We start from the raw sequence: 16,308 nt of genomic DNA on the forward strand, positions 1-16,308 counted from the left end.
CTGAGGCCCCGGGTTCAGAAAACAATGGGAACAACAGAAAGACAGCAAACTCAGGAGCAGGCAACTGCTGAGTGTTTACTCTGGCAAAGGGCTTTGATCCTTGACAGCACAGGAGGTAGGAATCATTTATCCCCATTTTAGAGAGAAGACTGAGGCTCAGAAAGGTCACACATCAAGGGGTAGGGCTGGAATGAAATCCTCGGCTCTCTAACGCCATGTTCCTTACCACAGCGTGCCTGACCTCCCGCCTCCCCCAGCCAGGCAGAAGTTCCCGGAGCTGAGGACTCAGAAGAGGGAGAGGTGGGGCCTGAGTCAGGACTGAGGAGCGGGAGGGGGCTCGCTCTTAGCTGCTCCAAGGCACCCAAAAAGGGTGATTTGTTCCTTCCCTGACCATGGTGGGAAGTGTGTGTGTGTGTTTCTGGGCCTGAGGCCTGCCTGGCTAGCCTCCAGCTGCAGGAGAGGGGGGATGGCCCCAGCTGCTGTGCGCAGGGAAGAGGCAGGGAGGGGCTGGAGTCGTGGGAACCAGCATCCTGGGCCCACTGATATTTATAGCTGGCCCCTCCTGAATGTGGGCGGGGGAGGGCTACTCTTAGGTGGGAAAGGAAGTTGGTCTCCTCTCTCCAGCCCCCTCCATCTCCCCAGAGAGGAGGCTGGTCCCAGCCAGAGGCCCGGCTTCGGCTGTGGAGCTGGGGGCTGGGGGCTGTGAATCCTGAGTCGGGGGTTTCTCCCAGGACCGCTGGCTGAGGGGCTGGACACTCCTTGCTAGGCCCTGAGCCAGGCTGCTGAGCAACACTGTATGTGTGTGTACATGTGTGCACGCATGTGTGTACACGTACCTCCTGGGCATCATACAGATGGAGGTCGTGGAGCAGGGGGCAAAAAGGCCTGTAGCCCCACAGAGAAGGAGGGCAGGCCCCAGGAAGGGGGAAGACAGGCTGTGGGCCTCAGCAATCAAGGGTTGGGAAAGACCCACAGGGGTGGTGGTGGTGGAGCTGGAGCTGGGCCTTGAACGATGAGAAGACCAGTTGCAGGGAACAGCTTGAAGAAAGGTGGAAGGGCCCCAGGGATCATGGATTATCATCTGATGGCCGGGCTCATCAGCCACCCATTGGGACACAGGATCACCTTGAATGTAGAGGCTGATAGATCAGAGGGGGAGAGAGGGCCCAGCATAGTCACGGTGTCTTTGGGCCTGCAGGCAGGTGGCCCCTGGGCGGCTCCTGCCTACCTGGATGCTCGGGAATGTCCCGTTTGGTTCCAAGAGTGGCAGGAATGGGATGCTGGGGCAGGAGGGGCTAGGTCCCCAGGCTTGGCTGGGAGGAAGCTGGGATTGTGTGCTGTTCCCTGCCTTCAGGCCCCTGGACCTTGCTCCACCTGGGAAAGGATACCTTCCAGGGGCTCTTGGTATCAGTCTTGATTTGGATTCTTTGAAAGCCAAGAAGTTCTTCCTTGTATCTGACCTGAGTCTTTGCTGCTCTATGTTTCAACTCAAAGCAATTGCTTGGTTTTCACGTCTTTTTTCTTTTTTTTCAAGTCGCAAAACACATTACCCAAACCACATCTTACACAAAACCCAAATCTATAAGCCTGGTCGTGGAGCTGCTATATGTGGCTGAGGGTGGGGCTGGCCTCCCACACTGCCAGGCTCAGCCCCCTCTGGATGTAAAGCCCTGGGGCATCCCGGGCACAGTCTGAAAAACACTGGTTGACTCAGGGATCAATATGCCCCTCTGTGGGCTCAGCCCTGTGTGGAGCAAGATGGTGGAGACCCCCGAGGAAAGCAGATGGGAGGTCTGCCTGCAGGGAGCTGCTGGTCCTGTGGGCAAGGCCACCACCCGAGGCAGGATACAAGGACAAAGAGCAGGGAGGCTTCGCCCCCACCTGCTAAGGACTTGGTGTGTGATGCTGAGAAAGTAGCTACCCCTCTCTGGGCCCCAGTTTCCCTATGAACCATGGGGAGATGGGTCTGGGGTGCGGAGCCTCTGCAGTAAGGTCTGGGACGGGAGGCAGCCTCACTGACCCAGCGCATGGCTAAAGCCACGAGAGAGACACACAATGACGTGGGTAGGCGCGAGCAGGGGCGGAGGCCTGGCTAAGGGGCCTCAGAGCCGGCACAGCTGGCTCGTCTGCAGGTTGGGAGCGGCTGGGGGTGGGCAGGAGCGGAGCGGGAGGAAGGAAAGGTCGACAGGATAGGCACTGTCCGGAGCTCGGGGAGCCGTGCCACTGCCCTGCATCTAGGACGAACGTGGCTTCATTTGCTACCCCAGCCGTCGAAGGGGGTGGGGGACTTTCCTGAAGAGGATTTGCTTCTGCTGTGACAAAGGAGGGAGGGTCGGAGAGGTGGGGTATGGGGACACAGGAGCGGAGTTCTGGGGTCCTCGGGGAGCTGTCTTGCCCCTGAAGACCTGTCTCTCTCCCCTGCTGCGGGGGCCTGGGACCACCTAGCACCATCTGGGCTGTTGTTGAGGGGAGTGACAACACTGTGGCCTGTGGGCCCGGAGAGGGACCTGAGCCCAGTCCCTGCATTTCTCTGAGCCTCAGTTTCCTCATCTCTAAAATGGGAACGTTCCCTGAATTGCAGGGCTGCTGTGAGGCTACGCAGGACACGGGTAGCCCCCCCCCCCCCCACCGTGGGATGTCTCTGGAGGTGAGGGCCCAATTAGAAGACAGCTCTACCCTCTCCCCTGTTTGGAATGATGCACCCCTCTGAGAAGTGAGAGAGCTAGGCGCCTCTACCCCAGAAAGAATCCAAGTACAAAATTGTTCAAACTCAGTTTGTTCCAAAATCACTCATCTACATTCAGTAATAATGATAACGTGGCACTTTGGAAACCCACCCGAAGCTTGCACCTGGAGAGAGTCTTAACTCTAGAAAGCTCTACAGAACTGGGCACATGCTGGGGCAGGGGGCATGTTGGGGGCCAGCAAGGAGCTGGGTGGGGTCCGGAGTTGGGGGAGAGGTTATGAAGGAGCAGAGGGACCAGGAGGGGAGCAGGCCAAAGTCTGAAGGCCCCTTGTTTGATTGCTCCTGGTACTGAACAGGAGCCGCAGAACAGCCGGGTAGCGCCCATCCTGCCCTCACCTCCTTATCCTGGGCCCCACCCAGCCCAGGTCTGTGAGCGCGGCCGGCTGTGGACAGAGCTGTTCATACTCGTGTGCACACCCACATCTGTGTGCGCCAGTGAGTGTGTACATCAGGGCTATTTCCAACTCCCCCTCCCCTGCCTGCCCCCTCCTGGGCAGCACGCCCAGTTCCCAGAAGCAGCCTATACACTTCCTCTGAGAGCTCCATGCACAGCCCGCTCCCCTCCTGCCATCACCGCCTGCTGCCTGGCCCACCCTCCACAGCCCCCAGGCGGACAGCACTGAAAGACCCTCCTTGTCCTGCCCCGGAGGGCAGGCGGACCTCGGGTGGGGGCGGGCTCAGTTATACTTGGTTTTTGAACAACTTTTCCAGAGCCTGGGTGGGCCGGGCCAAGGGGCTGGCCTCTGCCCTGCCCCAGAGGCCCCGGGGCAGTGCGCACGGACGGACGCAAACACACACGTCTCCAGCACCATTGTTCCCCAGAGGATCCCTAGAGGCAGAAGAATCTACTCCGACTGAACTCTTTGCACTTGATGGCCCCATGGTCCTGTTCTCTAAAACACCCCGTCAGGTCAGAGTCCTCACCTGGGTAATGCAGGAGCCCTCCCTTCGGGGTACTCCTGCCCCACCCTCAGTCCTACTTCAACCACCCACTTTTAGCGGGTGCCAGGCCAGGTAAGAGGTATGGGAGCCACTGGTCCTGCAGGCTCTGTGCTCACTCTGACCTCTCAGTTTTACTCATGCTGTTCCCCTGACTGGAATGCCAAGTCCACATCAGCTCAAGCCCAGTCTCCCCCACTGCCGAACGCCTCCCACGGGGCTCAGAAGGAGCTAGACCCCGCACTGGCAGAGTGGCCCTAGCCTAAGCTCCCACACAGGCGGAGCGCTCCCTCAAAGCAGGGCTGGGGGCTCTTCCTGCGCTGCTGCACTTCTCTGTGGGACCTAGAGCACTTTGCTTCCTCCCTGGGGTCTCAGTTTCCCAGTCTGTACAACTAGAAGCTTGGCCCAGATGGTCTCCAAGGGTGCTTGACTCTCAGGCCTCATGACCTAGATGTCCCGGAATGTTGATGAATGCAGGGAAAGTGTCCCAGGGCGCCTCACTCTGGTACCTGAGACCTCGAGGGCCTTTGGGGCTCAGGGTGTCCAGGAGGGATGGGAATGATGCCTTCCTCAGGTATGGGCTGACCCTCTGCAGAGACCAGGAGAGGGTGCTGAGCCAGGCTTGGTGACAGAGATGGATTGTTGAAGGGGAACTCTGCCTGGGAGGGGGAGAAGATTCTAGCTCTCCAACCCCCTCCCATTTCCAAATTCTTCCTACAGGCAGAGATTGGCTTAACATTATAAAACCCCACCGCTGCCGTGCTACGCTCCTGCCTTAAAATCTTCGTTGGCTCCCCATTGCCAACAGGGCATAGGCTGTGGGCTGTATTCTGCCATTTAAGGATTCTGTGCCCCAGCCCAATGGCTCTTCCTGGCTGGTGCTCAAAATATGCCTTCTAACCAGGCTGCTGGTCTTCCTGTCTCAACATGCTTTTCTCACATCCACCTCAGTGCCTTTGCTCAGGCTGAGCTCCTGCCTAGAGTACTGACCCCCTTCCCATCCTCCAAAGCTTGGCTCCAGGATCACCTCTGGCCTGCCCCAGCTTGCCTGGCAATTTCTCTTCACCATATTCTTCATCTGGATCTTTGCAGACATTATAGGAATTGCTGTTTGAGTTTTAATTTACTTTTCTGCCTTCTGAATGAGTTCAAGTTCAGTTCTGTGTACTCCTTATTGCCCAGCACAATGCTTGCACATTTTTGATGCTGAGAAGGTATTTGAGGATGGCTCTCAGTCGAAGGCCAAGGAGATGGGGGTGCTAGACTCTCTTGGCTGGAGGCTTCAGGCTGGATAAGCCGCCCACTCCAGTCACCCCAGATGGCCCTTTCACACCTCTCCAGAGGCCCAGCCCATCACCGGGGCCCTGAGACTTTGAAGCAGGGGGTCCCTGGGAATAGGAGCAGAGAGCCTGGGGATCCAGCTCTGACTCACCCCAGTGGGGGGTCCTCCCCTGACTCATTTCCCTCCGGGTGCCTCATGAGGCTGTCCATTAGAGCAGGCTTCCCCATCTGATGGGGAGGAGGGTGTGGCCTGGGCCCCTGGAAGGGAGAATCAGCCTCTTCCACTGCTCAGAGCTGCTCTTGGGAATGGTCCCGAAAGATGTAGGCTGAAGCACTGATTCATACATGGGTAGTAATGACTGATGGGCCCTGAGGCCATGGTTCTTATGGCATAACTAGACCATGCCTTGACTCAAGGAAGAATGCTGTCATGGCAGGATTTCTGGCATGTAACAGAGAGGAGATGTATCTTAGTGCCCCTCAGAAGGTGAACTGTCACTCAGTCTCTGCTGGGGTCAAGCACCAAAGCCCGGGACAGGGAAATGTGGCGGGGCTGCCCAGGGTTGTCTGGGGGACAGGCCCCTGTGGGGCTGTGGGGTATCTGAAGGGAGGCTGAGGAGTGGGTGGTCCCATCTGTCACTAACCAGGCCTTCTGAGTTAGGAGAGGGGGGTGAGGAGATAGGAGCTAGAGAGGAAGGCAGGAGGCAGTTGGTGGTGAAGAGGCTGTACAAGTTTACCCGGGGGCAAGGAAGGGGGCCGGAGCCGTTGGAGGAGGCCAGAGGAGGCTGCAGGCTGTGGAGGCTGAGGCACATGTGGGGCCCCATACAGGGTGGGGCACGGCGGCCCCCTCACCATTTCTCGCCTTGCAGCGCAAGCCCCGTTCCTGGCCTGGGCCGCGGAGGCCGGGTACTGGCTTCTGGCTGTCACGGACTGTCCTTTGGGACCAGTGCAGTCACCAAAAGCCTGCTGGGCTCAGGGGGCCCGGACAGCATTGGGTGGCCCCACTGGTTTAGCGGACAGTCCTGCACAAAGCCACACCCTAGACAATCTGACTGGGGCCACACTCAAATAGCCAGAGCCCACAGAAGCCCCAAGCTGGAGAGCTCTCACTGGGGATCCTGCTTCGACCCCAGAGTGGAACTCCCAGAAAGCCCAGCCTGGAGCAGAAGTGCAGCCCCCTTGTCTCCCAGTCTGGGGGTGACTTCTGGGCCCTCCTGTCCCATTTTTCTACCCAAGGAGCCCCCCACCCACAGCTCCGGCCAGGCCGGTGGTCTCAGGCACCTTACTCACCTGCAGATGAGAGTCTGGCCAACATAGCCAAGGTCAAAGCCAGGGCCAGGGCAGGGGCCGGAGGCACAGGCTGCTGGCCCGAGCGCATCGCGGCGGCTGTGCTGCGGGATTTTCGAGGAGCCAAGCAGAGTCCGGAGCCTGGACACCAGAGGAAAGGCGGGAGCTGAGAGAAGCCTGGAAGGCTGGCTCAACTGCCTCCGGCTGGGGCTCTGGAGCTGCCTTACTTAGCTCTGGGGGCGGGGCAGGCGCCAGCCCTCTCCGGTTTCAGGACAGGGCTCCCCCGTTGGCCCCCCTCACCCCCAACTTTCTTAAAGGGCCCGTGCTGGGCTGCTCCTCCCCGTGCAGGGCTGAGGAGACCCTTACAGCTCTGTTAGATCCAGGCCCCACCCTGCAGATTTGGGACAAAGTCCCAGAGGAGCCTAGGCCCCCAGAGCTTTGACCCAAGGGCTCCAGGAGACCTCCTCTGGGAGGAGACCTGAGCTGGGCTAGCCCCCTCACTTCTCTTTCTCCTGCCCTTGCAAGGATTGGTGTGTGGTGTGTGTGTGTGTGTGTGTGTGTGCGCGCGCGCGCCTGCGTGCGTGTAAGCTCCAGGCCTAGGAGGACAGACGCCTACCCCCACCCAGACTGCTTTTGGGCTGCTTTCCTCTCAGGTCTCCTCGGGACTCCATTTGGACAGAGAGGCACCGGCCTGAGGTTCTGCTCTGTGTCCCCTGGCATTGTGACCTTGGCCTTCTCTGCCCTGCATAGCCTCTGTTTTCCAGTCTATAAAGGAGAGATGTTCTAGACTCTCCCACAAGGCAGTATCATTTGCCTCAAAATAACCCTACAAGGTGGGTGAGAACCACTCCCTCCCTACCCCCCCCCCGCCCCATTTTATGGAGGAGAAAACTGGCTCAGAACTGGAAGTGGTTCTTGCAAGGCCCCAGGTGGAGTGTAGGTCCCTGGCCCTTTGGGACAAGGACCCCAGGCCTCCTAACTCCTGAATCTGGGTGTTTCAACTTCCTGGGGCTGCCTGCGGGAAATCTGGCCCTGCATTAACTCCTACCTAACAGCTTCAGGCTGCGGTCCTGCTCCTCTGGACTCCCTCTGAGGCAACAACATCAGCCTCACCCCAAACAGGAGGAGAAAGGGCGATACTAACGCAGAACTTCCAGCCTGCAGAGGCTCTGCCTGCTCTGTGCCGAGCCCCAGCATCGGCACTGCCTGGCCTCGGCTTCTCCACCCAGCAAATGGGTAGAAGATCACCCCACAGGGCTTTTCCCCTCCCTTCTTTCCTCAGAATCCCTCTTTCAGGGACGCCTGGGTGGCTCAGTCATTAAGCATCTGCCTTCGTCTCAGGTCATGATCCCAGGGTCCTGGGATCGAGCCCCACATCGGGCTCCCTGCTCACAGCGGGGAGCCTGCTTCTCCCTCTCCCTCTGCTCCCCCTCCCCCAGCTCATGCTCTCTCTCTCAAATAAATAAAATCTTAAAAAAAGAAAAAAAGAATCCCTCTTTCACACCTGCCTGCTTCGGCCCACCCCCAACCCACCCCATCAGCACTCTCTTCCCAGACCCTCCTCACCTTAAAATTTTTTTATAATTAATTACAGTGTAATATTAATTTCAGGTGTACAATCTAGTGAGTCAACACTTCGATACACAGCTGGTGCTCATCACAGCACACACGTTCCTTAATCCCCATCACATGTTTAACTCATTCCCCACCCACCTCCTCGCTGGTGACCTTCAGTTTGTTCTCTATAGCTAAAAGAGTCTGTTTCTTGGTTTGCCTTTCTCTCTTTCCCTTTGCTCAGTTGCTTCTTAAATGTGTTTCTGTTCCTTAAATTCCACATATGAGTGAAATCGTATGGTATTTGTCTTTCTCGGGCTGATTTCATTTAGCATAATACCCTCTAGCTCCATCCATGTTGTTGCGAATGGCAAGATTTTGTTCCTTTTGATGGCTGAGTATTATTCCACTGTATGTATATACCACATCTTCTTCATCCACTCATCAGTCGTTGGGCATCCAGGCTGCCTCCATATCTTGCAGCTACAATGCAGCAGTAAACACTGTGTTCTGCTGGTGGTGCATGTATCCTTTTGAATTCATGTTTCTGTTTTCTTCTTTCTGGCAGTGGAAAGACTGGATCTCAGAGGTTCTGTGGTTCTGCACAGCTGAATACCTAGAAGTGGAAATACTGGATCATATGGTACTTCTATTTTGAGTTTTTTGAGGAGACCACACTGTTTTCCAGAGCATTCAGGCCCTCTCCTTGACTAGCGACTATCCCACCATGTGTACAACACTTCATAGTTTGCCACAAAATTGAGCCCCATTTTGCAGATGAAGAAACTGAGGCTGAGAAAGATCGAGGGCCTTGAGCAAGTCTACACAGCTGCGAAGAGGTGGAACGAGGTCTTTGACGGCAAACCTGGTGCTCTTACCACACAGCACAATGTGCTGGCGCCGTGTCTGTGTGCTGGTTGTGAGTGCTGATCTTGAACCCAGGCCCTGAGTTCGAATCCCAGCTCTCCTACTTGGCTGTCCAACTTTGAACAAGTTGCTTCACCTCTCCTGTGGCTCAGTTTTCTCATTTGTAGAACTGGGTTAGTGACGATTAAATGCATTCATGCACCTCTCGTGCCTAGCCCGGGGGGCTAGCATGCAGCAGGCGCTCCACAAACACTTGTCTCTTCCTTCTCTGTAGCCCTCACATGCTCCTGCCCTTCACAGTTTGTACACAGCTCTACACTCATCACCTCCCCTGATGAAAAGTCAGCCCCTTGAGGGCTGAACTTTCCCCACCAGAGGCAGCTGCATACAGTAGGTGCTCAATAAATGTGCACTGACGTTGACTAAGAAGCCAGTGCTGCTGTTATGTGGGGACTTTGGCAAACGGAAGAACTCGCATCTGGTTCACCCTAGGAGGCCTGGGGCGGGGCTGTGGTCAGCTGGTCTCCAGTGGCAATAAAGCCATTGATTCCACAACTTGTCCCTGTCCCCACCCCCAGTCAGCAAGGCACCTGGTCCTTGTTAGGGGTTAATTACTGGCCAAGTGTGGGCCTAGGGTTGGGGGCGCTGCTGGGAACACTGTGTTTGGAGGAAAAGAGCTTTCTTTTTAGGAATGAAAACAGAAGAGGTGGCTTCTGCTTCTTGAAGAATCAAGAACTTGGGTGAAGATTTCTACCCACCCCATCGCCCTCCCCTCCCTCTCCTCCTTCCCTTCCCTCTTCTCATCTTCTCTCTCTCCCCAATCCCACCCCCCCATGCAGATTTACCCACCACTACCAGGAGCCCTTTGTCTGTGGAGCCTCCGGATGGAGTTCCCGCCCGCAGCCCGCAGCCCGCAGCCCGCAGCCGAGGTTCAAGTCAGGACTAGCTCACAGTGCCCCTCTGCCTGCTGCCAGCTAGGGAGAGAGACAGGGGCCCGGGCAAATAGTGGCAACCAGCGCAGCAGTCGTAACCTGCGCTTGCTTCTCTGCTGGGGCTTCGCAGTTACAAAACCCGCACCTGGTCTCTTGACAACCCTGGGAATTGAGCGTGATGGGGGCTAGCCTTCCCTTTGCACTGATGAGGACACTGAGGCCCCAGTGGACACGGGCGCTGGGGCTCCGGCATACGCAGGTTGGCCTTTGTCCAGCCGGTACCCAGGGCCGGAACCCGGGTCGCGCTGAGTGACGTCATGCCAGCAGACTGGCAGAAAGTTGAGGCCCCATGTGGCCTTGGAGCTGCTCCCTGACCACCTCCTACTGTCTCAAGAGCAAAGGTTGTTGGACCTGGCAGTGCCTGCTCCTCATTTGTCTCATCCCCGGCCTCCTCAGCATGCCCGCCTGGGTCCCTGAAGGCCGGGTCCTGAGCAGAGTGGACCAGGGCCTCCCTGGCATCCTCCCTGGCTCAGGCCTTCTCCCTCTGCCTTCCAACCTTTGCCATGAAGTCCTCTGGCTTGGGCTGGCCAGCTGCCCTTGGTGGCCATCCCTGACTGCCCCTGCCTCCCTGGCCATATCTCACCCTCCTCCAGGAAGCCCTCCCAGTCCTTCCTGCTTTTCTACGGACTCCCTGGAATAATGATCCCTGAATACTCCTAGTGCCTCCCAGGGCAAGCCTAGCCAGGTCGGGAGGTGTGACACAATGTCTCCCCTGCCCCTCGACCAACTCCTTCTCAGCAAAGCATGGGGATAGCACTCGGAGCAGGGTTGAGGGAAACTCAGAATACACTTGAAGGATGAAGAAGGATTCAGAGTGTTCTGAAGCTTCAGGGACATGTGGTATGTGCTGCCTTAGTTTCTCTAAGTGATCGGCCTCCGCGAGAACAAAACAACAGCAAACCCAGCATCACCCGCTTGCCAGCCCCCAGAGTTCAGCTATGATGCTGGCCAGGCACGCCTGATCCGTCTTACCCTCCACGCTTCCCGGACTCAGTGCCGGCTCTGGCAGCAGCTATGGCTCGGTCCTGCCCCTGGCCAACGCTGGGCCCTCTGGGTGCCTCTGTGTTTTGCACTCTGACCACATGGCCTCCACCCAGGGAGTCCGTGGCCAAAGCCAGCTTGCTGGTAAATGGCGGGTGCTTCTGCCCAAGATGGGGTGCTGTCTGCATTGGGGTGTACTCTAGCTGCCCAGGTCCTGCCCTTAGGAAATTGGCCTTCTGCCGTGAGGGACACAGAACCCAGGCCGCTACTGTGCAAGGGTCACAGGTTTTTGGCCCCAGTTCCATGGCCCTGTAGTCTCATGGCCAGGGGCTCCCAGGCCTGGGCTTCCAACCAGCGGCCTCTGCTAGGAGTGGTCTTGCTTCTGTTCCTGGCTGGAGGTGTCCATGGGGCTCCTGTAAGTGCAGGCAGCCAGGCCCAGGAAGGGCGGAGGCAGCCATTCCCAACAATTACACAATTCGGGAGCTGAAAAGTTGTTTGCTGTCCCCAGGAGCCAGCCCTGGATGGGAGGCTAGTGGTGGGGCTTGGCGCTGATTGGGAGTGGCAGCGGGCTCTGTGCCACACCCAAGCTGGATCGGGGAGACAGGGCTGAGGGGTGGTGTAGGACCCCCTCAGTCTCCGGTCCCCGGGGCAGGCCACACCATGTCCACAAAAGCCTGTGGCTTCAGTGGCTATGGGCAGCTGGCCGCAGCTGACGCCCCTGGGGTTGTGCTGTTTCTAAATATTGGTTCATACTATTAACCCTGCTGTGCCCTGCAGTAGACCTGGCTGCCTGCAGAGAGCGCGTCTGGGAGGGGGATGAAGAGTTCCTGTTCGGATGGAAAATTTGTGAACATACGTGCTCAGAGTCTGGCCTTTGGGGGCTAGGGCAGGGCTCCTGAAAGAGGGAGGAGAAGTACCTGCTCAGGACAGAAACGAGGCTTGTGACAGGCGTTAGGTGATGTGGGTCTGAGCCGGCAGCTGGGCAGGGCGGTGGAAAGACTGTCGGGTTAGGAGCCAGAGGTCCGGTTCTGCCAAGCCTCTCCTGTGTGGCCTCAGGCGAGTCCCTTCAGGTCTCTGCGCCTCTTCTCTCACCTGTAAATTGTAGAACCACCATGGTGTCTGATGAGGTTTTCCGACAGAGGGGCTGGAGGGGCAGTGCCTGGTGGTTATGAGGATGACAATTGTTGATGCCAGGGTCCTGTCCTCTGCATGACTCCCAGGAGTCCCTTGAAGGAAAGGCAAGACTGACACCCAAGAGACAGCCGGAGGGAGCTTGCAGGGTGTCTTCAGCTTGTGTGGGGCTCAGTGCATGCGCCACCTTACACGAGAACAGACAGCTTGGAGTTCAGCCTCTTCGGGCCCCATTGGCTTGTTGTCCTGCTGTAGTGAAAAACCCGCGGTAGCCAGCCTCCAAGATGGCCCTCCACGGTCCCCACCTTCTGGCATTCAACCCTCCTTTAGCTACCTCCCACACGGAACAGGGCTGAGCTGCGAGGCCACTAAGAACTGTGGCAGTGACTGAGTGGGACCTCCGAGGCGAGGTCCATAAAAGATATGGCAGCTTCCGGGGCACCTGGATGGTTCAGTCGGTTCAGCGTCTGCCTTTGGCTCAGGTCATGATCCCAGGGTCCTGGGATCGAGCCCCGCATCAGGCTCCCTGCTCCGCGGGAAGCCTGCTTCTCCCTCTCCCACTCCCCCTGCTTGTGTTCCCTCTCCTGCTGTGTCTCTCTCTGACAAATAAATAAAATCTTTAAAAGCTACGGCAGCTTCTGACTGCTTGCTTTGGGGCAAGCCGGTCACCATGCCTGAGGGGCCCCTGGAGGCCCTATAAGGGAGGAACTGAGGCCTCCTGCCCACAGCCAGCCCCAGCTCACCGCTCATCTTGGAAGTGGGTCTGCCAGCACCCGTCAAAGCTTCAGATGACCTCGGCCCTCACTGACCTCTCGACTACTGTCTCTTGAGAGACTGGGAGCCCACACTGTCCCGCTGAGCTGCTTGTGAACTCTCGATCCATAGAAACTATGTGCGATAGTAAAGGTTTATTGCTATGTTAAGCTCTTAGGTTTGGGGGATAATTTGTTATGCAGCAGCAGATAACTGATGCAAGTCTGTGCAAGTGTAAGTGATAGTCCAGAGAGCCTGGCTGGGACTCTGAAAGTAGGACTCTGCTCCCGCGAGGAGAGACCTTTCCTTGATCAATCAATGGATCGACTCATTTATTCATTCAACAAATCTTTTTTTTAAAGATTTATTTATTTATTTTAGAGAGAGAGCGAGAGAGAGAGCAAATGGGAGGAGGGGCAGAGGGAGAGAGAGATAAGCAGAAGCCCCGCTGAGTGCGGAGCCCGATGCGGGGCTCGATTCCAGGACCCTGAGATCATGACCTGAACTGAAATCAAGAGTTGGACACTTCACTCACTGGGCCACCCAGGAGCCCCTCAACAAATACTTCTTAAGTACTTACCATATATGTCAGGCACTATGCTGGGCACTGGGGACACAAGACTCAATGGCAGGGGCCTTCCTGGGGGAGCTCACAGGCTCCCCACAGTGATGCAGTGCCTGTTAGATATGGAGATGGGAGGACAAGGGAGATGTCAGTGACAAGCCCAGTTTTCCAGTCTGGGCACGCGGATGGCTGGTGGCGTCGTTCATTGAGATAAATGGGGGACAGGCGACATCTCAGGAGAGAAGCTTTGGGTATGTTGATTTTGAGGTGTTTGTGAGAAATCCAGTGACACTGTGTGGGCCGTCGGGTATGAGGGCTGAAAGCCCCTGGGAAGGCCCCGGCCAGAGGCACGTCTGTTTGGGAACCATCGCAGTACAGACAGTGGGACTGAAGCAAAGAGAGGGCAGGCTGCCCAGGCAAGAGGAGGGGTGGGGTGAAATGACAGAAGGCCCAGGACTAAACCCTGAGACACTAACGGTTTTTCTTTCAACTTTTTGTTTTGACATAATTTCAGACTTACAGAAAAGCAGTGAGGCCATTACAAATATTTCCCACATACTCTTCACCTAGATTTCCCAAATGTCAATATTTTATCAGATCTTAAATTCTTTTCTATGTATATACATATTTTTTCCTGAGCTAATCCAGAGTGAGCTGCAGACATGGCTCTCCTTCATCCTTATACACTCCAGTGGCTCTTTCTTTCTTTTTTTTTTTAAGATTTTATTTATTTATTTGAGAGTGACAGTGAGAGAGAGCACAAGCAGGAGAGAGGAGCAAGCTCCCTGCTAAGCAGGGAACCCGATATGGGGCTCGATCCCAGGACCTGAGATCATGACCTGAGCAGAAAGGCGGAGGCTGAACCGACTGAGCCACCCAGGCGCCCCATCTGGTAGCTCTTTCCTAAGAACAAGGACCTTCTCTTTCATAACCAGACAGCAATGATCAAAATCAGGAAGTTAACATTGCTACCCTATTTTTAACCAGCTACAGACCTTCGTTCCGTTTTGCCAATTTCCCCAGTAATATCCTTGATAGCAAAGGAGAATCCCAGTTGCTGTATTGCGTTGAGTTGTCCTCCCTCTCGATTTCTATTGATCTGGGAAAGTTCTTTCCTTAAGTGTTTCTTTGTCTTTCATGACATTGCCCTTTTCAGCAAGTACAGACCAGTTTTTGGTAAAGTGAATCTTGATTTGAGTTTATGTGGTTTCTTCATAATTGGGTTCGGGTCATGCATCTGTGGCCGGAATAGCCCAGGAGTGATGCTGCGCTCTCTCAGTGCATCCTCTTGGAGGTATACCACGTTTCTCTGGCCCACTGTTGGTGATGTTAATTTACATCACTTGGTTGAGGTGATGCCTGCCAGGATCCTCCCTGTAAAGTTACTGTTTTCCCCTTTGCAATGAATAAAATTAAGCCAACATTGAAAGGTCAGGTTGAGGAGGAAGAGCCAGGAGGAAAGCTTGTGAAGGGCAGTGGGGACATGGGAACAAGACCAAAACAGCTCGGAGCTGGGAAGAGGCGCCGAAGGAAGGGAGTGGTTGGTTATTGGGTCCGGGGCAGGCGGGAGGCCAGTCCAGCAGGGGTGAAGTGTCCCCTGGCTGCAGCTTCCCCAGGCAGGTTGTCATCTAGGGGGAGCGATGGCTTGAAGCCAGCCTGCAGAGAATGGAGACAACAGGAAAAATGCTTCTCAGGGGAGGTTGGTCTGGATGGGGCAGAGAGATACAGGCCCTGGAGGCGACGCGTGTGTGTGTGTGTGTATGTGTGTTGGGGGGGTCAAGTAGATGGTTTCTAATACATGGAAGGGACGTAGGGTATGGAGAGCGTGAGGGGAGGGGACCATGTGAAAGGTCAACCGTCTTTGATTAGGCAGAGGGAATGGAAGAAGGTGTTGGTGAGTCCTCCTGGGCCGCAGGAGGCAGTGCGAGCCGGGGGTCCCGATGGTGTGGTGGGGCGGGTTTGGGTCAGAGTCCCGTCTGCTGGCCTGTTTCCACTGTTGGGAAGGAGGGGGTGCAGGGGGCTGACAGGACATGCAGAGGGGAATGAGCCACGCTGGAAACGACCTCTGGGGAGAGGACGAGAGCAAGCTGACCAGCATGGACATGGACAGTTGGCGGCATGGTGTCAAGTCCGGGGTTCGGAGGCCGTGATACTAATCCCAACAGCTTTTCACTGCCTGGTGCAGGCAGACAGTTGGACCTGGGGACTCAGCAGCCGCACAAGGAGGGCAGTGAAAGCAGGAGGGGACCGAGGGAGAGGGAGAAGGAGCGTAGTGAGCGATGGGGTCTCGGCGCTAGCAGGCGATTTGTGCATCCAGACTAGCAGAGTGACAGGATGTCAGCCAAGGTGGTGTTCCAAAGGGAGGCATAAGGTCAGTGCCGTGGGCCTTGGTGAGCAGCTCAGGATGTGCTGGGGAGAGGGGGCTGTGAGGGAGTGGAGGGGAGGTACTTGGAGAGGAGGAGGTCTGGGAACTGGGAGGCCAAGGGACGGGTTGTCCTCGGGAAAGCCTCAGTCCCCCAGGTGATGGCAGGGGCAGGATGGGTGGGGAAGAAGGTCATGAGCCAGGGCCGCCAGGTTTACGAGTCAGGACAGATGGCCACCCTGAGCAGATGAGGGGGGCACCCTGGACACTGAAGCCCTTGAGGGGTGGTACTTTTTAAAGGGAGGGGACACTGCCCCCGGGTGAGTAGCAAGGAGACCAGGGATCTGCTCCACCTTGGACTCTGAGGGGCAGGAGTGTGAGAGACAGAACAAGCAGCTTTGGAGAGGACCAAGGCTGTCTACAGGGTGAGCTAGGTTTCTGTTAAAGCTGGAAAGAAGGGAGCATTTGGAGCAGAAGTAGGGTGGCTTGTGATGGGCTGGGGTGTAGGGTGGCTCAGCTGCCCCCAGAGAGCCAGGCACACAGGTGACAGACGGGAGCAGTCCGGGGGCCGGGTGGCCGGGGGGGGGGCGTATTGTAGGCAGCCTCCCTAGGTCTGAAATACTTGGAAACTCCACCCCGCCTGCCACCCCAGATCAGGAAGGTAGAGGTCTCAGCCCCACATCTGGCCCCTGTCAGCATGAGGGGACCATCAGGGCTTGAGCCCAGCAGGCCCGCAGCTTCCTCCAGGAAAAGCTGACAAGGATGGGGGTGAGGAGGTGGCACTGCCTGTGGCCCAAGGCCAGTTGAGTGTCTGCGGCCACTGGGTGGGACCCTGCCCTCTGTTCTGAGC

The 16,308-nt window shown here is 56.7% G+C and overlaps 1 protein-coding gene across 1 annotated transcript in view; it reads right to left on the bottom strand.

Annotated features, from left to right (window-relative positions):
* The window catches only part of CSPG4 (chondroitin sulfate proteoglycan 4), a 35,758-nt gene extending 29,414 nt beyond the window's left edge, over positions 1–6,344 (bottom strand). The window contains exon 1 of the mRNA XM_021693704.1: positions 6,257–6,344. Within this exon, the coding sequence (XP_021549379.1) occupies positions 6,257–6,344 (88 nt within the window). The remainder of the gene's footprint in view (positions 1–6,256) is intronic.
* Positions 6,345–16,308: the final 9,964 nt, after the last annotated feature.

This window comes from Neomonachus schauinslandi, chromosome 9, assembly GCF_002201575.2.
Source record: "Neomonachus schauinslandi chromosome 9, ASM220157v2, whole genome shotgun sequence".
Lineage (NCBI taxonomy): Eukaryota > Metazoa > Chordata > Mammalia > Carnivora > Phocidae > Neomonachus > Neomonachus schauinslandi.